Source organism: Anser anser, assembly GCF_964211835.1.
Source record: "Anser anser genome assembly, chromosome: 13".
In the NCBI taxonomy this organism is placed as follows: domain Eukaryota; kingdom Metazoa; phylum Chordata; class Aves; order Anseriformes; family Anatidae; genus Anser; species Anser anser.
The window spans coordinates 7,407,475-7,433,071 of record NC_139734.1 but is presented as its reverse complement, the minus strand read 5'-3'; the positions used below and the strand labels follow the sequence as shown (position 1 = coordinate 7,433,071).

General features: G+C 40.1%; 1 protein-coding gene across 7 annotated transcripts in view; it reads left to right on the top strand.

The window, feature by feature from the left end:
- The window catches only part of MTMR8 (myotubularin related protein 8), a 75,036-nt gene that overhangs the window by 43,776 nt on the left and 5,663 nt on the right, over positions 1-25,597 (top strand). For 5 of the 7 annotated variants that reach the window (XM_083796608.1, XM_083796606.1, XM_083796605.1 and 2 more), the window contains 12 exons: positions 7,719-7,841; positions 8,549-8,711; positions 11,095-11,252; positions 12,680-12,808; positions 13,777-13,911; positions 15,790-15,922; positions 17,605-17,714; positions 18,868-18,993; positions 20,642-20,691; positions 22,770-22,970; positions 23,385-23,513; positions 24,497-24,623. In XM_083796608.1, coding sequence (XP_083652734.1) covers positions 11,136-11,252; positions 12,680-12,808; positions 13,777-13,911; positions 15,790-15,922; positions 17,605-17,714; positions 18,868-18,993; positions 20,642-20,691; positions 22,770-22,970; positions 23,385-23,513; positions 24,497-24,623 — 1,257 coding nt within the window. In that variant the 5' untranslated portion in view covers positions 7,719-7,841; positions 8,549-8,711; positions 11,095-11,135. Of the gene's footprint in view, positions 1-3,743; positions 6,184-6,210; positions 6,331-7,718; positions 7,842-8,548; positions 8,712-11,094; positions 11,253-12,679; positions 12,809-13,776; positions 13,912-15,789; positions 15,923-17,604; positions 17,715-18,867; positions 18,994-20,641; positions 20,692-22,769; positions 22,971-23,384; positions 23,514-24,496; positions 24,624-25,597 lie in introns of those variants that run through there. The other 2 variants (XM_083796607.1, XM_083796609.1) reach the window with 2 other exon arrangements.

Genomic DNA, 25,597 nt, shown 5'->3' with positions numbered 1-25,597 from the left:
GTGGGTGATGCAGTGGACTTTTCAAACTGATTTGTCATCTTGAGTTGAGGGTGATAGCACCAGACCAGGGGTGGATGAGTAAACATGACAGTTCCATGAGTAAAAGTAGAGACCTGTATCTGATAAGTGCTTTTTCTTCTACAGTTTCTGGTGACACTACAGGCGTGAGCCAGCTGGCTGATGTTTTCTTCACTGTGCAGGTTTTTTTGTCCGAGGGCACAACATAGGCCTGTGCTTCTTTACACCATGGACTTCAGTTCTACTTGTTGGTAGCTAAGAGCACAAAATGTTTCCAGAAAAATTACCCTCTGTCAAGTTTGCTCTTAGGGTGTCCTTAAAATACTTTAGTAGACAACCATATATTACTTTTTCCAGATCATTGTAGAGAAACATCCATGCTTCATCTACCTACCTAGCGGCTTTAACAGATACTCAGTCAGTGCTAGGCAGGACTTCATCATTGGGCAGTATTGTCCAGTGGGCTGATCACACCATTCCTCACCGCTGCTTTAATTTCATTGCTCTTCGACTAAAGCAATCTTGCGACACCTAAGTTAAAGAGATGACTGAATAGACTCAGTTCCTTGCAGCAGCCCCAAAATTAAGATTGCTTTCTTTAACAACAACAAGAAGACAATGCTAAACACAGTGCACCTGCCTGAATACAGAACAACGTGTTTGGCCTTAAAGCATGGGGTGCACAGGGGTGAAATTTTCCAATCCATTCACATGGGGCTGGGACTACTGGAACAAGACTGGCCAGGCCACATGAAACCAGTTAGCATGAGATGGTAACTGGTATGGATGGATGGGAGGATTTCTCCAGTGCTGTGCTACCCTGTATAGGCTGGTAATGGTGCTGGCAAAGTCTCAGGCAGAGCTCGGCAAAGGGCAGCAGGGAGTGAAGAGAGGACTGGAGCCTAGTCCTGGGGAAACTGCTGTTTTTTCCTCCCCTACCCTTTAATACTTCTCCAATGTTTTTTCCAGCTTATTTCTGGAGGCAGTTTTGAGTCTTTCAGCAGTGAACAAAGATGGCACAAAAGTTCTGGGCTGATCTTCTTTGGAAATGTAGCCTAACAAAGCACATTGCAATTTAGAATCAGTGCACAATGGAATAGGCAAACATGGCTCGTGAACAACTGACTTCAGAAAGGTAAAGAATCCCCACTAGCAGAAGGTATCAGTAGGCTGTTGTCTGAGACACAAAGAAAAATGTGTAGGTTCATAGAAAGGTTTGAGTTGGAAAGGACCTTAAAGCCCATCTGGTTCCAACCCCCTGCCGTGGGCAGGGACGCCTCCCACTAGATCAGGTTGCCCAAAGCCCCATCCAGCCTGGCCTTGAGCACTTCCAGGGATGGGGCATCCACAGCTTCTCTGGGTAACCTGTTCCTGTGTCTCACCACCTTCATAGGAAAGCATTTCTTCCTGATATCTAATCTAGATCTACCCTATTTTTAATTTAAAGTCATTATATTCATTTTGCCTTCCCCTGAAGTTTGCCATTGTCCCTACGCTTAAACCACAAAAGAGTTCACCAGACTATATTATAATTCATATGCATAAGTATAAAGTCATCTTCCTGTCATTTGCTATCACTCAGTGTGCTTAAGCACTCTACACATCGCTGATGACAAATAACCTGCAATTGTTCGTCATTGTTCCATAGGGTGTGTTCCCTGACAATGGGATGACTCAACTCAGTCATGTTGACTAGATGAACACATGATTTCACAATAAAATAATCAGTCACTTTTTTAAAAAAGGGCAAATCTATGCATCCACTTGGAAGAAAAAAGCAAAGTGCTGCCTAAAATTCCTTTTATTTACAGTGGGAAATGATGCATAAGCAAGATGATTAGAACTGTAATTAAACAACAGAATCAAATCCACAGATATTCACAACATAAAGGAGGCTCTCAGAGAAACCGTGTAGAACAATTCTAAAGTACTTTTTCCTCTGTAAGCCCTAGGGACATCCCTCCTTAATTTGATCTCCAAAAAGAAGCTATCTCCAAAAGCCCCTCTGTTTACCCTTGAATAAAAGCTAGGCCAGAGGAAAAGGTCTAGCTACTTTTCCCACCTAAAAAGATACTGCATCTATAGTGCATACACAAATACTGGAATTTGAACTTCATTACAAAGGGGAAAAAAAAATAAATCTAAGTATGGCAGGGCAAAACCCCAGAGAAAATTCTGTCTGCAGCCAAGTAAAGCTTGAGTTTGGCTCCAGTCCTGAATTATATCCGTTTCTATAATTTGCCAAACACCATCTCCATTCTCCAGATGCTGCCAACATCCTAATATCATACTGCATTAAAGTACCATCCCTGCTCTCCTTCCCTGTGTTATACAGTTCTTGGCATGTTTTCAATAGCTTTCCTAAAGCCACATCCAAATTCACTTTGATAGATTTCAATAGCTTGCTGAGAGGCAGATAATCCACCCTTTGTCACTATGGATTGAGTCCTGTCTCGAAAAAAGAACAACTCCATTTCATCAAAGAAAAATAGTTAGGAATAAATTTGCCACTGCTAACAAGCTTGACTGGGTCAGAGCTTTGTGTACTGGAACAAAGAGTTTAAGACCCTGAAACATGCTAGTATTGCAAAGAATATTCTACTCAGTCTCCCCGCCATACATATTTTAATGCACAATATCACTTGTATTTTCTTAGGTCATGTGTTAGACCGGAGGAAAAGTACCTGTGAGATACCTATAAAGTACCTGCTCTGCTTTGGACTGAATTCTACTATAAAAGAGGTCTCAGTGCTCTTTTGCCCCTATCAGTTTCCAGACGTAGCAAAGCCAGACAGCCAAATCCAGCCCTTAGCTAACCTGGCGCAACGCCGAGGGGAAGACACCCATTCCCAGCCCTCAGTCACTGATTCATTCATGCAGAGCTTTATTGCAAATCAGAAGGTCTGTTTAAAAAAAATAATAAAACCCAGGAAACAACTTCCATCTCTCTTTCCTACTTGACAGCAGGGAGAATAGCTCTGTATCCTTAGGGAAGCCCAGGATCGCAGAGACTGATGGGCTTTATTCTTCACAGTGGTAGACACATATTGCAAAACATTATCTGCAGAGATTTGTTTGAAAATGTAAACACATCTGCTTTGGCCTTGCTCAGGCTTCTCTTGTGGTCCCATTCCATGAATGTTCATGCAAGGGAGTTCTCAATAACCTGGCTCTTTGCAAAAGTCAGATTTATATCCACTTTCTCAAGTTCATGCAGCAAGTAAACTTTATATGAGCATGTTTCATGATGTTCAGGGAGAATGTTTCTATTCAGGGAGCAGAAACAATGCCACTTAATGATAAGACCATTCAAAAACAAGAAGCACAGCTCAAATTGCAAGGCAATAAGCAAGAAGAATCCTGTAAAAATAATTTTGAAAAAAATAATGCATATGAGAAAAATCATAATCTGCTCCTAGCTGTTCACTAGAAAAGAGAAGAAACTTAACTATTTGTTATGAAATTATTCAGTTCAGTTCCAAGAGCAACAAAACAGATCAAAATATGTATTCATCAGTTAGCTTCCTAAACTCTGCTGGAAGTGGGCATAAGTGTCAGGCAATTGCATCAAGAGTTGTTACGATGACAATTTGTTTTCTTTCCATTAAAAACATCTAGCAACTATAAAGGAAAAAACAAAACAAAATCACTCAACATTTCCTTGCCTCATGTCTCCGTAGTGATTTTCCATCTCTGCAAGTGATGCTTTAATTAACTAAAGAACTTCTGACTTTAAGCAGGCTGGAGGTGCTGTCCCACAGCCCCATCACAGCACGGCTGGCAGATTATTAATCTAAAGCAAAGCAACACAACTGGGGAGTCTAAAAATACCAGGGACACCTGAGCTGCTCCATTTGATTGTACTGAATTTCACGGAGAAGAGGGATGGTCCCTGCATGCAGATTGCTGGATGCCTGTTTGTAGTTGCAGCCTATGCCGAGGTGTAAAACCTTTTGAAGGGGCTGTCAAGGGCTAGACTGGATTTTTGAATCACTTTTAGCAATGTAACCTCAGAGGTAGCACATGTTGTGCTATTCCTGTGACACCTTTGGTAGTAACAAGAGGTGAGCTAATTGTGTTTTTGCAAGCGATATCTATTGATGTCCTGTGTTACGGAAGACATAACTGCACTACAGCATCTGTAAGCAGGTATTGGGAACAACTGCACTTGGCCCAGACATATGGCACCGAGGAGGTCATCACTGTCAGGGAATGTCAACAGCCCCTTCAGCACCCATATTCCAGGAGCTCAGCAGTATGTTTTCAACTGTGAGCATTCCCCAGCTTCAGCAGCTCAGTTCTGCTCTGTACTTTCCCCATGGCTCCATCTATTATTTGAGAAAATCTCCCTGGTAGAAGTCAGCACTCTTTATGCCTTGGGGGTCCTGCCCAAAATTATGCTCTGTGGCATAATAATCAGTAGTTTGGGAGTAGGTCGTGAGGGTGATAGTAGCTGGCTAAGAAGTGTATCTGTTACTCGATCCATGTTTTCTACTCCTCATCTGAACATGCTTATTTCTTCCCTCCTTTGTTACTTTTTTGCCTTGTGTGTGAGGTTGCCCTTGGGAAGAGGAAGAAGCAGTGTTGCTATTATACATGTACATTGTGCAGCACTGTAGAGTTCCTTTCAATGATTCCACCCAGTTTATTATTAATGTTACAAATTATCATCATCCTGCAAACCTCATGAGAAGCTACAGGGAAAAAATGATTTGGAATTGTTGTACAGTGCAGATGCAGAGACCTAACTAACAGGAAGTGATTGGAAATGAAGGACCATCATAACCACCACAAAAGCAACTAAAATTGTATCACAGATGAATTTGGTGTGTGATATTTTCCTCCAAACTTTAGTGTACTTCTCCTATTCCTCTTTCTTATTCCCACTGTGACTGAGGGATAGAGAAAATAAAACTGTTGGGATTTCCATTTGCTTCCAAAGGTAATGCTGGGAGTTCTGTTGCAAGCATAGATGCTGTATTTTAATATCCTTCATTTAGTCATGTTTGAATGGGTTTGCGTAGATGCCTACTTAGAAAAGCAATGAGGACACTGAAATGTATAAGCCCTTTCCAATTTTATAATGTGCTTTCTTGGATATTCTAAATTTGGGGGTTCCATTAGTAATTTTTTACTCACTTTATTGTTTAATAACATGATGTATTAATTGTAGTGGTCCTAACATTTAGCTCTTGTACATCAAGGAGTCAGTGATCCTTGTAACAGCTGATGGGAGCAGGCTTGTGCTGTACTTAACACTTGGCTGCTGGATGCATTTAGCCTACTAATTGCAGCAGGGAAGCCTGTGTGCAGCTCCCACTTGGCACCTGGTGATTATACACCTGCATCTCATCTTATCTTTAAGTGAAAAACATTTTTTTTTTTTAATTAAAGCAGAAGATTAGAAGAGATGTGCTCACTGCTGTGGGCATCCTATAAAAGCTCTGAGGTCTGCAGTGCTGGTGGGATTTGGGTACTGTGCCATGGTCAGGGGTCTGTTCTGTGTCCCTGAATTTGGGTCTCCTAGCACTGAAGGAATAAAGAATATCTGTGCTATCGCATTTTTTCTTCTTATGTTATCTCCCATAGTACTTTAACTAACACTGTTCTTACAGGGACCTGCAACAAACTCATGTTCCTGCTTGTCACGCTGATGCTACCTGTTATGCAAGAATTATAAAATGTAAATAATCAGGCTTGATGCAAGGTCACCCACCTGAGTTTCTCAGCAAATTAAGGGGTTTAGATTGCTGTGAACACCAGGGGAATCTGCTGCCCTTGGATTTGCAACGCATCATGAATATTCATTGTGGAGGCAGCAGCAGGTTAATAGCAATTACAGAGTTCCTCAGGATCCAGCTTGGCAGTCCGTGAGGCAGCGTGAATTTAAAATACACGGAGAGACGGATAAAGCTAGTTTTATTACACGTTTACGTTAGGCATTAACAGGCTAAATTCGCCCCCTTGCCCCTTTCCCCCCTCTTCCCCTGAGGGCCCGCTCAGGCCTTGCCCTCACTCAAAATGGCGGCCGCGGCGCCGCCTGGCGAGAGGCTCGCGAGACGCGCGGCGGGGCCGGGAGCTGCCCGCTGCAAATGGCGGGGTGGCGGCCGGCAGGGCTGAGGCGAGGCGGGCGGTGCCGCCATGGAGCACATCACTACGCCCAAGGTAAGGGGCCGCGGTCCCCTCGCCCCGGCCGGCAGCCAGCCTTCGGTCCCCCCCCGGCTCCTCGCAGGGCCGGGCTGGGCCGCGGAGCGCTGGCTGGCCGCTGGGTCCCCGGAGCGTTGCCCTTAAGCTCAGGGAAACGCGTGAAGTGCGAGTGGAAGCGGCGGGTTGTAGGGTTGGGTAGAAGTTACTGCCGAGGTGGTGTGCTTCCGAGGGTGTTTTATTTGTTTTAAAGTCCTGGCGAATTTCTGTCAGTGAGCTGTCTTTGTTTTCTTCTAAGGAACTTGGGTTCTTTAGTGGCCCTTTTGCTTGTCAGGGCGCTGTGAAGTCTGGAAGGCTTTAAGGTCTTGAACGGTATCTCTTTTGGTATCGCTTACTGCGTCTCAGTGTTGGAAAATGAGATTTTTCACTGAGGATACTGACAAAGAGTGTTTTGAGCGTGATTCTTGTAAACCTTGTATCAGAGTGAAGAGGCCACTCAATCTGAATAAGTGGATCAAAACGTATTTTTAAATTAAGTGAAACAGAAGTTCTGGGAATGACAGCTGGGAAGAATTTCCTTCAGGCGGCTGCCTGTGGAGCAGTGTTTTTGGTACTGCAGTGTCGCTAAGGCTGACACTTGCTGTATTTTGTTTTATCCCCTCGGATATTAATTTGGAGATGTTCCTTACTGATGTTGCCTAAGCAGTTTGGCTGTACTGACAGGCGTCTCCAGGGATATGAAAAAGGCAGATATAGATACATGCTGAAAAACATGATGTAGTAGGAAGATGTACAGCCAAGACCCATGCATTTCAAGTTTCTTAGATGTTTTCTGTTATTTATCTCAGACCGGTGACTGTAAGGAAGTTTATGTATTCAATACACAGAACTAACTTATTTGCACGCTCTTAAGCTGTGTGTCTTGTCTTTCCATTTTTTTTCTTTTTTTTTCCATTATTTTTGTTTTAGGATGAAATCTGCCTTCATTAACAAGCACATAGACTCAGGAAAAAAATAATATAAATTATTTTAATTAATATTTTAGACAGTCCTTGTGTTTCTTGAAATCCTTTTAATTAGGTTAGTGTGGTTTATGAAATGCACTTACGTGCTTAAGAAGTGTGTTACAACAAGTAGCTACCAATACTTTTTTGTAATGACTGAGCAGTTGGAAGTCAGACTAGAAGGGTTGTGTCTGTACCAGCTATGCTTTAATCATACTAAACATGGACAGTCTTGTGTTGTAATTCTTTATCTTAATATTTCTGCAGCCTTGCACAATAATAAACTTGGATAACCTTGGCTACAAATCCAGTAATCCTACTAATCATGCTGGTGTTAAATCTTGGCAGTTTGACCTTTTTGACTTTTGAATTATTTTGCCAGCTATTGATTTAAATTGTAAGGCTGGGTTAGTAATGCAGGGGGATCTAATTCTTATGTTTTTCGCTTTTTCCCTGATGTGTATGTTAGCAGTGGTATGATTATGGTTCAGCAGGTGTTTAGGATTTCCTTGATCAAAGTCAAATTTACTTTTTAACCCTCTTATATTGCAGGTTGAAAATGTGAAATTACTAGATCGATATACAAATAGGAAGGCAGCAAACGGGACGTTATACCTGACAGCTACCCATCTTATCTACGTAGATGCTTCTTCTGAAGTCAGAAAAGAAACATGGGTACGTGTGATACTTTGAGCCTGTTTAAATACGAGATACAAAGTATTTTTATATGCAGTATGATCGATTTTGTGAATTCTAAAGTTGTGTTAGTCTTTTTATTGCATTCTGATTCTAGAAATGTTTAACAGAAATTACTGTTTTGGAAGGAAATGTGCAGAATGGTAGAGTGACCTGATAGAGATCACTCAGTGAATTGATGTCAGTTCCAGGAAAAGAAAGAACTTAACCTAGTTTCCTATATCAACCTCAGCGTACAAAGCTGCCAACCTTGAATTTACAGGTTTTAGAAGTACAAAATTAACACTGAAACCAGCAGCCCTTGTTATTGATTATGAAATGGGAATGAGAAAATGTATTGGAGATGGGGGTGGAGAGGAAGCAAAATGAAGAGAATTTGGCTCCTCTTAGAACAAAGTAAACCCAGTTACATATCAGCCTCTAAAAATAATTTATATTATACACCTGTGTTTTTTCACAGTCTGGCTCATAGTTACTTAGCCTTTGGGTGCACAATCTGGATATTATGAAGTTTTCTTCATAAATATAATAAATGAACTCATTTTCTGGTGCTAGTAATGGTTTAGATGCATTAAGCATATTGCAGAATTTTCCTGTCTGTTTGTACAGCTTATGGCCTTATTAGTGGTATCTGAAAGATTTGATTATTCTCCCCCCCCCCGTTTTTTTTTTTTTTTTTTTTTTAGATTCTGCATCACCATATTGCAAGTGTAGAAAAATTGCCTCTGACCACAGCTGGATGCCCCCTCCTTATTCACTGCAAGAACTTCCATGTGGCTCACTTTGTTATTGGGCAAGAACGTGACTGTCATGAAGTGTATACCTCATTGCTTAAACTTTCACAACCAGGTATTTGGGACGGAGTCTGTTTCTCAAATTGTTGACGTGCAGTAAGCTGGAAGGTTCATCTGAGCAATAGAGAAAGCTTCTCCTGTCAGACTGCTGGTTTTGCTGTATTGGTACAGGAAAGGAGGATGTGAAATCAAAATCTGTTTCCACTGCTAGAGATGAATCGTTTGGGTTAGCACAATAGATAGAGCTCTGCCCTGTGCACCAGGCTGTCTGCTTCTAAACTAAACAACATTTTGTGACAGTGAAAACAAGGAGGTCTCTGAAGGACTTCTGAAGACCTGTACAAAGTTGATTTGCTGGAGTGAGGTGGTTTGCAGTATCTCAAGCTTCTTTCTTGTAGCACTCACACTGAGTAGTGTCATTTCAGTACTGGCTGTTGTCAGTTCTTTCTGTGATTTAGCTGCTGGCCATGTGTAGTTCTGCCCTTGCTGTTTGAGCCAGATGTCCGTAGAATTCTGGATCGCACAAAGTTGTAAATGTTGTCAACTTTCATCATTTCCCAATAGCAGGGTTAGGTTAGTCTTCAGCGTTTGTCTTCTTTCAGATGTGAAGCCCTGTGCTTCGCCCGGGTACCATGACATGGAACAGGTCTTAAGAGTAGATGCAAAACATCCTCAGAAGCCTGTGGTCTCTTCTGGCCTTGGCTGTTCAGTCCATGGATGAATGAATATTCAGGCTCTTTGTTCTTCTTGCAGGACAGCATTCCATAGGGTTTCCTACCTGGCTTCCATCTATAGTAGCTTCTGTCTCTTTTAGTGAACCAGTATTTGGTGTCTTGCGTTATTATAAGGGTGTAATTTTTGATTGCATTTTGTGACTTTTGGCACTAGTCTAAAGGGAGGGAGTTAATGGTGCCAGTCTGCTTCATGCTCACCATCGCATAGGACTTAAATAGAAGGACTCAGTAGAAATAATTTTGCTGCGTTTGAACTGCCAATTGAAATTAGGATTTGTCTGTTCCCACCATCTCCCTTGTGTCCTGAGCTATGGAGTTTTCCTAGTTCTGAAGCTTTAACTTTAATGCTGTATCTGGCAATTTTCTGATGTTATGTTTAAAAGCTGTCACTGTTCTTTCAGTTCTGAAAATTAGACTCATGTAGCATCCTGAAGCATGGGAGCTGTCACTTCAGGAGATTACATCAGTCAGTTTCTTTTGTCTTGTGGTTATTTGTGTAATGTGCTGTAGCTCTGTTCTATTTATGGATTTTTTTAGTTCTTTGGTCTAAAATTTCTCTGTATGTGCTTCCTTCATATTATTTGGCAGAGCATATAATTATTTATGATTTGCACGTGTGATTGACAGTTATGGGTTACCTGTCTGGTAACCTGGCTACATTATCAGAGTCTGGCAGGTTGCACTCTTTATGGAGAGTTTACTGCCTTGGGAGTCAGCTGAATGAGTTATTGGTTGGATTTGCATTTTCTGAAGAGAGGGAAGGAAATTGGGAAGGATGAGATGGAGGGAGGAAGAAATTACCATTTGTCAGACACAGCCTGAAGCTTTTGTTGGGCTGCCAGTAGTATTCAAGACGTCTGTCAAGCTTTCCACGCACCTCAGAATTCACTGTTGAATGATGAACTTACAGGTGTGCCAGAGCTGCTGTATGACTCTTCAGAGAAAAAGTTATCTTTAATGTTTTCATTTCTGGATTAGTTCTTCCAATATCAGTCTCTTCTAGCATGCCTATTGCAGAAAATTCAGTTATAGTTTGTTCAGAAGGAATTAAAACTTCAAAATAGTAATTCTGATAAAATGCTTTAGTGTATCTCCCTGTCAGTGGGAAATGAGTATTAGAAATTCCGGAGGATTGGAATGTGAATTGATGACACTCAGTGTTACCCAGAGTGAAACATGTACGTGTAAATGTGAGGAACGTTGCATGAAGACCTGAACTTACATGCTTCATCCAATTCTTTCATCTGTGAGTCCTGTTTGGCTTGATAGGGTTAGGAATGGTTTTGAGGAGCTGTTGAGAAATTCCAAATATCCATACTCTTCTATATGGCACTCAAATAATATTTTTATGAGGAGTGAAAATCAGTCTAAATAGTCTGCTTAGATTAGTAAAAGTACGAAGTGATAAAACTTAAACTTCAGACTTGTGATCTTTGAGGCGGAAGCGTAAGTAAAATAGCTATCATCGAGACATAGCCAACTATGAAGTGAAGTGGCATAGCCCTTGGCTTTTATAGAAAAACATTTCCAAGTTTTCTGATTGTTCTTGACTGAATAATTTGTTTGGTCCTTGTTTTCAGTTAGGCTACACCTGTAGTGCAGTGTCTTGCACAGTGTGCTTATACAAAAAAAAAGGCCTTTAGGAAGAGGTGTTGACCTTTCCATATGTCTTCTCTAACAAGTTAATCTTTTTCTTCTTCCCAGTGAAAGCTGAAGAACTTTATGCTTTCTCTTACAATCCGAAAATGTCTAAAGATAACCGGGAGATTGGATGGAAACTGATTGATTTGAAAGTAGATTACCAGCGTATGGGAATTCCGAATGACTATTGGGAAATAACGGATGTTAATAAGGACTATGAGGTAATTCTTGTCTAAAGTAGCCATTTGGTGCAGTATCTCTTCTTTGGTATTAATGACATCCAGCAATCCAACTGCTGCATAAGTGATGCCTCTGGGGAGGAGTGAGCTCAGTTGGGTTTAATTGAAGCAGCAGCTCCTTGATGTGAAGCTGTGGATAATGATGCTATGAAAGAACAGAGCTGCAGAGTCACCTTGGTTTGCTTTGATTCCTCTGCCAAAATACCAGCTACTTACTTTTCTAGAGAAATGTCAAGCCATCTGTTACGAAAAACTGAAGTACCTTTAGTTTCTGTAGGTATTTCCAAGTCCTGCCCCACCAAGCTGGTGACAGATGTGTAGAGGAGAAATAAATGGCAACAGTTTGGCTTGGTGTGAGGAACAAGGCAGAGAGAAAGGGGACTAGGTAAGGAAGGATAAAATTACTGAAAACAGACGCTTTCTTGGTTAGATCTTGTACTAGGGAAGGGTTCTTAGTCATTTCAGTCCTAACTAGCTGCTGCTATTTCCTTCTTTTTCCCCTTTAAGGTCAAGTTATAGGTCTAAGTGTTAAATGGAAGCATTTTTTAGCCAACTTACTCAAACCCCTGCTTCATATTTCCCTTTTTATTTCTCCGTTGTGCACAGACTTTCTGTTTAAAAGACAAAGTGAACAAGTGAGGAAGATACCAGCAGGTTAAGTCTTGAATCCCTTTTCCCTGCTCTCTGTTCTCTCCCCTACCAGTTGTTTTTTCCTGTTACCCTTTGAGTTGAAGAAGTAGATGCCTTGTTGTCAGAAGCCACTGGTAGTTTCAAGTGACTGCCTTTGGATGTCTAAATTGAGATGACATGAGAGGTGCTTTTCCCATTAGCTGATCAGGGCATTGGAATGTGGGCAGCTAAAATCCTTAGTCACTTCGAAGCTAATACGTAACTTTAATTGCCAAAGCTGTACAACTTCCTCTAGGTTTCCAGTTTGTGTTCTAAACCTGTCAAGCCTTAAAAGAAAGGCTTATCTGTGAAGTATATGCTGAAAAGACATTTTTTGAGGAACATTAATAAAGCTGATGCTACCTGATTGCTAGAAGTTCATTTTGAGTTGAGTAAGATTTAGAGGAAAACATATATTCCTTTTTGGGGCAAATCAGCAGCTTTTTTAAAACTTAGGTCTTTAAAGAAGTTCTCTTTAAAATGTTTGGTGTACTGTACAGTCCAGTTTTAGGCTCAATTGCAAAATTATGTTACCACACTGTTTTTATTATTTTCACCCATTCCCTTGTTTTTTCTAAATGCATTTTAATGACTTGACACTTTAGATATAGTTTGTTTGATGTGCTATGGTGAATAATCTATTGCTATATCTATAAATGTGAAATTTATAAAATGAAATTTTCATGAATCTTAAATTGATAAGTAGTCACATTTGGATTTCTTCTTTCTTCTCACTTCAGGTTTGCAACACGTACCCTCCAGAAATAGTGGTGCCTAGGGCAGCAAATAAGGCAACGGTGATTGGAAGCTCAAGGTTCAGAAGCAGAGGGCGGATTCCGGTGCTTTCCTATTTATATAAAGAAAACAATGTTAGTTGTTCGTTGTCTGTTGTCTTGGGGGTGGAAGGGGAGGGCAGAGGTTCCCCTCCTAGCGAAAGGAAAAAATGTGATTATTATTAAAGTGTGTTAACTTTCAGTTTGGGAACTGTGCTTCTCCTAACAGCTCTAGGATTGATTTGTTCCTAGTCACAGACTGAGCTGGTCAAAGCCAAATATTGGGGGCGCATCCAGTGTTGTGTAAAAAACACAAGCTCTCCAGGCTTTCTGTCTGGAAATTTTTGATCAGCTTTCAAGAATTCCTTACGTGCTTTTTTGTTTTTAATGTACCGTGTAGCTATATTGAATAATGTTTAACAAGATACATGTTAACTCAGCTAAATTTTCTTACTATTGAACCACCCTGAAATGAAGAATCTCAGTTAACTCAGAATAAGTAAAGGTTTCAGTTTTGTTTTTTTCCTTCACTGAAGACCAGAATGTAAATTTTTAACTTTGCAGTCTCAGCAGTGTTTTAGATGCAGATGTTAGGAAAATGCTGTGACAGTCAAGTGTTTTCCTGAGGAAGCATGCCTTGACCTGGGTGACTGCATGGAGTTGTTCTGGCAACAACTGGAATTTCCTTAGAGCATACCCAGTGCAGTTCTGAGTGTGGAATGGTAACAGCAACTGATAAGCAAAGCAGTGGAAAAGAATGGTTAGGGAAATAGAAGTCGGGTGGAAAAATTGAAACCTGCTAATGTTTGGGATGGTGATTATCAGGCAGAGCATAGTGGATTTGAGGACATAGCAATAAAGGGCTGCTCAGCCTGTTTTTTAGGATTCTCAAAACTCTGGTTCTGTGAAATATTCCCGTGGTAGTTCTGTGTGTCCATTTAAGTGGCAGTTTTTTTAGCAAAGCAGAGAACAGGACGTTTAAAACCAAAAAATTATGGCATTCTTTAGATCAATGCAGTAGAGAAGATCTGAAAGTAGAAAAAATGTGCTCTTGTGTATTGCAGGCTGCCATATGTCGCTGTAGCCAGCCGCTCTCTGGGTTCAGCGCTCGCTGTCTGGAGGATGAACAAATGTTGCAGGCGATCAGAGAAGCCAACCCTGGGTGTGCCTTCATGTATGTTGTAGACACAAGGCCAAAGGTATCTTCACGGGTTTGTGGCTACTTCTAAAGCTTGCATCTGAATTAGCAATACTGTTTCCAATTAATTCTTTCACAGCTCTGCTAATGCTTTCTCACGTAGAGTTAGGTTAAACTCTGTCAGTCCAGAAAGATGAATTCAGAATCAGGCTCCTTATTCTGTGTCTAATGTGGTGAATGAATGACTGTGCGTAAGAGAATTGCATTGTGAAGTGGTAAGAACGCTTGTGCTCCTGGGCTGTTCTGGGTTGAGGTGTGTGTTAAGGATGACCTGAAGTGAGCAGCAGTCTTGAAGCTGGCTGAGACAGTGAGCCATTTCCCAGCAGAAAGCTGGGTCCTTAATATGTTGAGTTGTAGCAGAGCCTTCAAAGTCACTTTCACAAGGCTGAAGTGCTTTTATCTGTGGGCTGGGCAGAAGTGGGGCTGTGTGGAATCTGAGAACAATTGAGAAAGGCAATTCTTCCTTTTTTTCTTTTTTGCATTTGTAAAAATAATATTTTCTTGATGTGCAGCTCGGCATTTAATACAATTCAGCTTTTCTGGTCAGTAGTCACTATCTGGAGCTTGAACTCCGTCGCTGAGGTGTTTATATAAGAGGTTATAGAAGAAACTTTCTCCAAATGAAATCTGTAATCCTCTTGAGGATTTGAATTTAGAAACTTAATCAAATGATTGCCTTAAGCACACTGGGGGTATAGGTATAAGCAAATTAGGACACACAGCACACTTAAATACGAAGATGTAAATGGCTCTGATTAATAAATGACTGCTGAGAACCTGCTTCACTGTTCAGATTTTAGAGTTATTTTATAGAAACCACAAATTTAGTTAAAATATGGTGAGGAAAAGTCATTTTGGGAAGATGGAATACTTCACCTATTGTTCAGGTGTATTTTGTCTTTTCACAGTATGACATTCCATAGAGATCTACATTTAATTGCACAACAGGCTGTATATAGCAATTATTGCGTATTCGTTTGGTACAGACATCTTCTGGTACCGTAGTTGTTCCGCAGAAATCTATTCTTGGTAACTTTGTTGTATTTGGTGAAAAAGAGCGTTTGTGATTAACCACACTTCAATGCAGTACGTCATACCCTGGGTGGATAAACTGAAGCACCAGAATTGGTCAGTTGTATCTGAACATCTTCAGAACTACTGTATCTGAATTTTTTTTCTTCTCTCCTTTCTGTGGAAGCAAACCTTTCCTTCTCCCAAATCAGTATTTGGGGGCTGGAGGTATTTTCTTTTTTTGTCAGTAGTAAAGGTTTCATGGTAGCTCTTGAACAGTTTTGGGTGATTGCTAGAACAACTGGCAGCTTTTCAACTTCTTTTCTGCGCTCCCAGTCGGTTGCTGTATTCTTTCTGCTCAACTTTAATGTTTGTGTTTCCCTCAGGTGGCTTTATTTCATCTGTGCATGTATGTCTGTGAAAAGCTTTGGAATTCTCTTACTATTTCTGTACTACCATGTATGTATGTTACTCGTAAAAATGGCTTTCCTAGTTTTACTTTCATATGCTTCTGTCCGGCTCTCTCTATGTAGTTTCACAGTAAAGACAAAATGTTTCTTTACCTTTTTGGATGACAGTACTCTTCTGCTGTTGTGAGAGGTTTTGCTACTGCCTGTCCTAAGAAGTGCTGTCCAAGGTCTTAATGAGCCTGTGCATATGACTAGTGGGTTGGAGATGCTGGTGCAATTTTAGTAAAACAGTTGGAAGTAATGTATGGGGAGGTGGGGAAGGACACCTGAGTAGCAGCTTTTCTTTAGTATATATTCTGGGAGATTTAAACACAACTGGCAAAGCAGACTCATTTATTTCTGTATATTGTTTGTTGTCACTTTCTCTCCTTTCCATCCTGTTCCCTTAAATTTGACAGTTAAATGCCATGGCCAACCGAGCTGCTGGGAAGGGTTATGAGAACGAAGATAACTACGATAACATTCGCTTTAAGTTTATTGGCATAGAAAACATCCATGTGATGCGGAACAGCTTGCAGAAACTCCTGGAGGGTAAGTATGGTGCATGCAAGTGACCAGTTTATATTACCTTTGGTTCCTTTTGGACAGAACTTTTCACTAATAACATATAAATCCTACGTGCGCAGGTGCGTGTGGACTTGGGAGCTGTGGTGGAAGTTGATTAGCAAAGTCCACATATATTTCTTTGTGTGCTTCATTGAAGTGGCTGACAGTATTAATGTTAAACATTTTCCCAATATACATTTCATATGTTATTGTGCTTAGTTTTATGGTGGATCAAAACTAGGAAATGACATGAACAATGTTCTTTAATTTTATTAGTTACATAAAATTTCTCAATTTGTTTCTCAAATGTTCCAAATGAAAAGAAAAACACTTAAAAATATTGTTTAACTGGTGAGAGATTCTCATGGTTACTTTGAGCACTGAAAGAAAGCAATCATTGGTTGCTGAGATACTTCTCTGGGGTTTGCTTTGTTTAGTTCGGACTACTTCAGTGTTAAGCAATGTGTCTAATTGGAAATAAAATTCTAGCTTGATTTTTTCAAGGACTTTAATCTCATAGTTCTTATTTTTCACTTCTGATTTCTTTGTCTGAACTTGTTTTGTTCTTACTACATGAATGCTCAGGTAACTAAGCTACTCCTTGAAATTGTGATCTTGGGGGAAAATGTGAAGGAGGGCAGGAGAAATACTTCCAGAGCCTTTGGAGGCTGAGAGGTGAATCAGGCCCACGTTTGCATTGGTGCAATTTGGGAGAAATTCCCTTGAAGGCGATAGAGTACCTTGAATCAAAGAAGTTATTCGGCAAGCTGGTTTCCAGGAATATTAAGATATTTGTGCTAGCAAAGGCTGCGGAACAAGTCAGAGTAGGTGCTGTAAATCATTCTCTTTGGTCCATGTGCTTAGTTTTCCAAAAAGTAATATAAGCACTGTCACATAAAACATGAATTTAATATTTAAGTAACCAGCATAATGGTTATCTTACTTCGAATAGCTGAATAATTGATGCTACCAATTGCCTGGCCTGGTAGCGCTGCAGAATCTGTAGTGACCTTGGAGAAAAATGAGGCTCCTCGTGTCACCATGAGATTGGCCTGATCATAAGTACTGAGTCCTCAGGTGCCTGTAGCGGGCAGATTCATTTTGTGGTGGGAGAGGAGGAAGAATAAATGCTTGTTTACTCACAAATTCTTGTTTGCTAAGCTTTAACAGTGATAAAAAACTCTCTTACTAGGGCTTAGGGACTGTGGAACTGTATTACTGTATTTTCTGTGCTGGTTCTCGGTTTAGCATCTGAGTTGCCTTCAAGGCTATGTGTTGTTTCTCTCTGTAAATTAGAGCTCTCCTTTCTTCAGATCTTTCCGATAGCGACAGCATGCTGGCGATTGTTAGATGTCTGTGCGATGGTGATTGATAGTGAAGTAACAAATCACTAAAAACTAATTTTTGTTGAAGAAACCTCAATATTTTTTTAAATTGAGCTGGTTTTGAAAGGAAGAGGAGGAAGGTACTGTTCTCGTGTAGCTAAAAAGTTCTGGATTGTGTATTTATATATGCAACCAATAGTTTGTTTCCTTTAGACAGGACACTTAGCCTGAGAATATGAACATGTAGGATCTACAAAACTTTACTGCTGTGAAGGGATAATAAGGGGGTGGGAAGAAGATGGTGTTAACAGTTTCAGTCGATTCTTTTGTTTGTGTTCTTAGTGTGTGAAACAAAGTCTCCTTCAATGAGTGATTTCCTCACTGGGCTGGAGAACTCAGGTTGGTTACGGCACATCAAGGCTGTGATGGATGCAAGCGTCTTTCTTGCCAAGGTAAAACCCTGTGCTGACCTGCAGGTGAATTTAAAAGTATGTACCTGTCATGTTAGGGACTCTTCCAAGGCTGTAAGGCAGTCTCTGGAGAGAAGGTGGGAAAACCTTCTTCAGATTGGCCCCACCTCTTAAAAACAACAACAACAAAAAAAGCCTCCAGTTGGAGCACATCACGTCAGTTACCCAACTGGCACTCTGAGTTGCTTCACGGAACTAAATGAAATGCCATAGGGATTGAGACAGTCCTGTGGACTGCATTATAACAAATGGTTATGTGGACATTCGTACTCATTTGAAATGGGTAAAGTCATAGAAAATGAATAAATGACCTTTAGAAATGCATCTGTACCCTGTAGCACTACCCTTAGGAGTGCAAATGATGTGTAACCTTACATTCCTAATGCAGCATGCTCATTAGTAGCTGGACTGTTGTGTTTTAAATGAGGAGTTGTGTAGACGAGCTTGTTTTCTCCTGGTTTAAAGGGGTGCAGGGGCTGCTAATTTGTATCGTTCAATGTAGTCTTTGTTTCTGCAGAGTCTTTGAAAAGAATGTGACTTTGCAGCCCAGGCAAAAGGAAAAAGTCAGTAAAGCAAATGGCTCTTCAGTAATAGTAGAGGGAATACAGGCAATGAGTGGCGAGAGTAGTGAACTTCTGTAAATGCTGCCTTTTCTCTCTTAAAATTTCACGGTGTAGCAAGCAAGAAGCTATTCTGAATTTATCTTCTGCCACCGGTACATAGGGATAAAGGTAATCCCGATGGGAGGAAGTTGGGGTGAACTCTGCTAATTTATCCTAGTCCCTGTGTGTCCACTTATTATTCTCTACTCATCCACCAAATTTTTTCCTCAGAGGAAAGGGCCGAAAATTCTTGGCGTTTCAGAAAAATGTGTGTTTTGAGATCAGAGGATCTTTTGTTTCTTGACAGTCTCTCATGCTGACAAGGCATGCTCCAGCATTTTACTCAGGTTGGGGTTTCTGGGCATGATGGCTATATGCCCAGAAATGGTGCGTTTCGATGGTCCAGATGAGAAATGACAAATTTTCCCCTTGGGTTTTAGGCCAGTCTGGTAAATGCAGATGAAGGGACAGCATTTAATTACAGTAACCAAGCTGGAAAGCTGTTAAACTGTTCTGTCTGGTCTCCTTCACAGGCTGTGAAAGATGAAAATGCCAGTGTGTTGGTCCACTGCTCTGATGGGTGGGATCGCACGGCGCAGGTCTGCTCCCTGGCTAGCCTCCTCTTAGATCCGTTTTACAGGACTTTTAAAGGATTCATGGTAAGAATACGAATGTTGGAATTTCAAAAAGAAAAAGTGCTTCCTGGATTTGAAATGTAAACAAGCCCTAATTAAATGTTTTAGGCCATTTTCTGGAACAAACAGTAGGTGACCTATATAAAAACAGCTTTGATTCTATAAACAAGCTTTAATTGCTCTGAACAGCATGGGCACAAAACAGCGGCAGTTGATTTACAATTCCCAAATCTTTGTTTCCTTGAAAGTCCATGTGAGAGCTGCTAATGAGACGTTTCATCACGAGATGAGTGAGCAAAGGATGGGACTCTGGCAGCAACCCACAAAAAGAAGTGGTGAAGAAGCTTGTCACTTAAGACTGTTAGACTGATCTGCTAGGATTTTGAAATGGGGGAACTCATTCACGTGCACAGGGAATTGTGTAACCTGTATATCACACAAAATCTGTGCATCATTTAAGACCTGTTTTAAAGCCATTACACGTGAATTTAGCCATTTGCTTCTACTGCGAGGTTTTTCTTATATGAAACCATCACTGCATAAATAGTGTGATCTGTGACCTTTCCATTCATCTGCTTCTGTTAATTACTGAAAGACAAGCTGCTGCTCGTTCGCAGAGTTCCTTAAAAGAAGCCCTGAGATCAGAACAATGCAAATTTTGCTCCTTCACTGTGTTGTACTGCTAGACCTGTTCTTTCATTACATGCTATTTTTTTAATTACTAGTTTTGTTTCTGGATTACACTGCAGTCTTTTAACAGTTAAATGTTTTGCACTGATATAATTTTACCTTGGCTTGGGTAGTGCTCTGGACAATTCTGTGTGATGAACGTGGCTTTGATTAGGGTCAGGAACTGTAATTAAAATGCACAAATGCTTGTCCTGTGAGCAAATAGCCTGTATACACAGATCCTAAGACAGTGGTTATTCCTAGATGAATGCAACAGAACTCTTTAAGAATTGGAAAAATTGAAAAAAGCAGTATAATTTAGTTTTCAAAGAAGTTTCTTGTGAATTTCTGCCTTACTTTTCTTTAAGCCTCTGGAGGATGATATCAGGAATTGATCTTTAATATGATCTAGCAAGACACATAATAAAGGATTAAGCATCAGTCATTTGGTTCCTTATGATGCATATTTTAAAGGAAAGTGCTGCTTCCTTGTCTACTAATAATATGTTATCAGGAAATATATATAGCACAGACATTCTATTTGAGAGAAATAGCCATATAGTTTTTCTAATTGCATCCTGAGCTCAGTACACAGCTGTACTTCTTATGTTCACATGTGTGTTAAACACTTGTTAAATTCCAATTGCTGATCTATTTTGCTGAATGTCAGGATGGTCTTTTTCAAATTAAATTGTTAATTGTTTTAGCTGTGTCCATATATTATGATCTTAACAACACAAACTAAAACTACCTTAATACAGTGCTGGTCTTTTTTTAAGTAACTTGTGATTCCAACAGTGATGTTGTAGTGGTAACTGTGGTTAACTCTAACCTGTAAATCACTGTTACTCTTTTCATTAACTTCTATGGATATACTTAAAACTGTAGGGTCATCAGGAAGCATCAGTTGTAAGCTTCATGGAGTTAATATTAAAGGTTTCATTTTGCTTTTCCTGAACAAAGTTTAATACTATTTTTTCCTACCTCTGTTGTGAAACTAAAGGTTCTGATAGAAAAGGAGTGGATTGCAATGGGCCACAAGTTCTCTCACAGGTAAGAGCATGTTACCTTGGGTGTAGCGACTGGGTTTCACTTGAAAGTGAAACTTGTATAGTGTTCTCAAGTTTATGCCTTCCATCTAAAAGTTAAAATGAAAATGCAGCACAGAGGAGAAAAAATTTGGAAATGATTTGGTGACCTGAGGCTAGTATCTGCTGGGGTTATTCCACCAGTGCTCTTTGGGGATGTTCTTTTCATTACTTTATGAAATCATGCAATCGTGAACAACCTGTTAGAATTTTGAGCATTTTCCTACCTGTAAAATCACACCTGCATTATATGGGGACTGTTAATGTTTTGGCAAGATACGTTCTTTTCTAATAATTTTCTTACGGAAAATCTTAGCTAGTGTTTTTTGGGACTCTTACCAAAACAAACTTCAGGCCACTATAGTGCTAAAAAGCAGTTTTTACCCGCATTTTCTAAGCAGGGTAAAAATGTTGTCATCCCGGTAATTGGTAGCCTGCATATATTGGGGATATTGCCTTGGGGTACTTCTTGTTCCACTTGCCCTAAAGAAACTAGAAATTGAGATGGTCCAAAGGAATATTAGGAGGGAATGTACAGATCTACTCAGTGGTATTAGCTTGTTAAAAATGGAGGCTTTTGTTCTTGATTTGAAACTGACTCCGTTTAATAGTAAAACAAGTCCGTTTCCATGAAGTATATCAAGGAAAAATAAGTCGTGTGCACGCTTAACTCTTGCTTTAGAAGAAGCTATCCAAAGATAAAATATCTGTACAGAAATTGTCGGCCAAACGAATGCCCTGTTTTTTAGGGACTATTTTCACATTTCTTAAGACTAAAACAATACTCCTATTCTTCTAATATATAGGGTTGTTCCAAATATGAGACCCCTGTAAGAGATAGAAAAAGTACTCGAGACCCAAATTTCACCATTGCCTAAGAATATGAACCTGTGTTCCAATAGCTGGAGAAAATCTTTCCTCTCCTAGTGGTGGCCTGTGTCTTACAATTCTGAGGGTAATCCGTCCTTTTTCATACTTCTTGCAATATTGTAGTTGGAATCTAATTGGGATCTGATTAACTTGATCCCTGTAATAAGAAATCTTACTTAATTTTCCACTTAGGTTTGGGGGCACCATGTTTATTCCCTGGATTTCCAGGTCATATCCCTTCTGAGAAAAAGAGCATTCTGCCCTAAGTTTTTCCTGTTAAGAAAGAGCAGTCAGTACAGTACAACAGAGGGCTGGCTGCTTTCCAAAAATACCATCATTCTTTTTCTGGTTGTTTTTATTTTTCCTTTTCTTACGGTTTATAATGAACACCGTTATATCCCTGGCTAGGTTTTTGCAGAACTAGTAGGATTTTTTCTGAACTTCATCTAAAGCTGTGAAAAGGATTGTTTGTTTTTTTTTTTTCCCTCTGAGTAAATTGCCTACCAGGACTTCATTTTTGCTGTCCGTGTGGGCAAGATCAGGTTATTTTGGATGTCACTGTGTGTTGTGGCTAGTCTTGCACCATAAAATACTCTCATGTCCATAGAAGATCACAGAAGACTCCTTTTTTCATTGTTTCTTACTGTTCCTGGTAGACAGAATCTTGTTAATGCCAATGTTTTTTTCTCAGTTAGGGGCTAGTGTTACTTTTTTATGGTAAAGCCGTAGACACTCCTTTGGAGAACATTGCCTTTTTCTCTGCTGCTTGCGTTATGGCGTAGGCTTAAGTATTCGTATTTCACAAGTATTTCTTGTGATGCTCAGAAGTCTGTTATGTAGGCTCTTCCGTTGCTAACTTCCCTTTTGAGAAGGGGACGCTGCCCAACTATTCCCACTTCTACCCAGTACCCTTGACAAACAAATAATGCTTTCATGATGTTGACCTGGTGTGCAAGAGAAAAGCTGGCACTTGATCAGAATCCCATTGTGTGTGCGAAGGCTTAGTCCTACCAAGAGCATAATCCCATGAAGGTGGTACACTGTAATGCGTAGGTGTAGGATAAACTGCATGTTTTTTTCTGACTCTGCAGAATAATTTCTTATTCTAGTAGCGAAGAACATTTTGTAGTTAGTGACACAGGATTTGACCATGTTTTGTTTCTCTCTCTCTAGGTGTGGCCATTTGGATGGTGACCCAAAAGAAGTGTCCCCTGTCTTTACTCAGTTCATTGAATGTGTCTGGCAGCTGATGCAGCAGTTCCCTTGCACGTTTGAGTTTAATGAGCGCTTCCTTCTTGAAATCCATGATCATGTCTACTCCTGCCAGTTTGGAAACTTCCTTGGGACCTGTCATAAGGAGCGTGAGGATCTGAAGTGAGTTGGCAGTTCATAGGGCCAACAGTCTGGAAATCACTTCAAATGTTAGAAAAAGGGCAGGTCGTATGTTTGTTCCTAATGTAACTGTAGATTGGTGAAGAGTAGCATTGTCTCCATAGACGTTTGTTCTGCAGTGTGGAAAAAAATAGTAGATGAACTATATCCACTGTAGTCAGATGTGATCCAAATTAAAACAATACCTTGCAGATAGTGCTTCTTGGATTGGATATTGTCCATTTTAAACGATTACATACTCCTCAATGATACATTTTGTGTTTATGAAATACAGCAGATACCATGTAAAAGTAATTCTTAGCTCTTTTAATCTAATTCTACTTAGAACAGCTAGCATTATTAATCTACTTAACTTGATTCTTTTTTTAGTGATTAGATCTTATTTGTAATTGACAGAATCTTTGAGAAGACCCATTCTCTGTGGCCTTTCCTCTTACAGAAGAAGCAGGAATTGAGAAATCCGTTGTACAAAGGATTTACAGCTTACAAAGAGCTTCAGCCAAACACACTACCTTTTAGTTTCCAGTAAGTTACTTATTTAAAAAGGGAAGAAGTTACTTATTTAAAAAGGGGTGTTTCTTTCATTGTAATGGTTCAGTAACTCAGGTTTACTGAAATAACCTTCTTGCTGATTAGAGTGGTTTGTTCTACCCTTCGCCTTCGTTCCTCATCCATAAGCTGAAGATAGTAGTACACAAGTAATTGATAAATAATGCGGGTACTGTATTTTTTTTCCTTTGCTTTCCTTTGACAAAGATAGTGGGGGAAAAGCAAGGAGAAGAATAATTCCACATGGGTAGATTAACACCCTCCCCACACACACCACCACCACCTCCGACTTCCTCTTCTGACAAGAAAATTTGAGAGGGTAGGCAACTGTTAAAGAAAGTTCCTCCTTTCCTCTTTTTTTTTAACATATATTAAGGAAGTCTTTCAAATGAGAATTTCAATGTCCAGTCACGCCCAAGCTTAACACAGTGAGAGTGCGTAACACTTTCACAAGAAGGGATTTCTTGTTGCAGTGTGCATTTGCTTGCCCTGGGTGCTACAGCTGGAGTGGATAGTTGTGCTTTTGTTTCTGGCTCACTCCTCCTCCCTGCTGAGGGAGGGATGCAAATGCGTTTGTATGTGTCCAGCGTTATTACTGGAAGGCCAAGGATTTTCACAAAAGCAGGGAGGTAGGACGAACTGAGGACTGGAAAGTGAACTGCCCAAATCCTGAGTGAATCTGTTGTAGAACAGTGCATCTGTCATCTTTTAATACCTATTGCAAACACGTGTGGATCATAGGAAAGAACTACTTAAACCCTCAGACGTTTTTCTTGAACTTTGTTAAAGCATTATGAAAACTTGTCTATCGATATGAATTTGATAGTCATAGGTTGTGGCATTTTCTTACGTCAATTACTAACGTTTGATACTTTTTGCCTTGAGTACCATCTGGTTTCTGTTATGATCGGTAGTGTACAATTGGCTGCCTAATTCTTCTTTTGTGCCCCATTCTCAAGGTTTTGGTGTGGGATGTACAATCGCTTTGACAAAGGAATGCATCCAAAACAGTGTGTATTGGATCATCTGCTAAGCTGCATGAGCCAGAAGATGAAACTAGAGGACAATGCATCTGAATTGGAAAATGTGAGTCACGAATCTTGCTAATACTTAAAATTATATGCTGGTTTTGGCAAATATAACTGGATTAAATATTGGCATTAAACAATTGTTTCAACATACTGTGCAGAGTTGGACAAAATGAGGAGTTAAATGACATTACTGTAATGACTATGTTCTATTACCCAAAACTCTCATCTTCTAAAGTTATTTGGTCAAGTGCTGTTGCAGGCTCACAATGTTCTAATTCTCTAAGGAAAACATGTTAAAAGAAATCTGGGTTTCAGCCTGATGTGCAGCAAACTTCATGTGAGGGTTAGGAAAGAAAAGCATGGGCTCAATTTCTGTCCCCCTGCCCCCTAAAAATATAAACATTGTTGGTTACAGCTTGCTCCCCAATTCTTCTTTCCTGTCTTCTCATTTACAAGACACATTGGAAAAAAGTGATGATCAGCGAGGTTTTAAAACAGTGGAATTAAGGTGAAAGCTGGCTTTCATGTAATGGCTGAAATGTACATTCAGGTAGGCTGAATTGTCCTCTAGACGTGGCTACCTTGGCACTGAAGCACTTGAAATGAAGGCAAGCTTGCACACTTACCACTTCTGTTCTGTGGTGTTGGAGGGCAGCAATCATGTGTCCAAAATAACCAATTTCTCTTCTCCAAACCACAGTAGTGTAATAAACAGCAACACACTGCACAAAGTTTGCTCAGTTCTGTCAGATTCCCCAGAGATGCATCTTTATCTTCATATAGATAATTATAGATGTTTGGGCACGGCAAGTGGGAAGGTGGGGGCAGGGCTGTAGTACAAAATAGTCTTGTTAGCTTCTAAAGGGCTGTAGTTTTGTTTCCATAGTTTCTTTGTACAGCTGCATGAAAGGAGAAGTGTCTTTTCTTTCTGCTCAAGGCTCTACTTACAATGTCCTTTGTGTGCTTAAAAAATAAAAAATCTAAAAATACAGTAGTGAGAGATCCATCTAAAAATAAATCGGTGAGAAG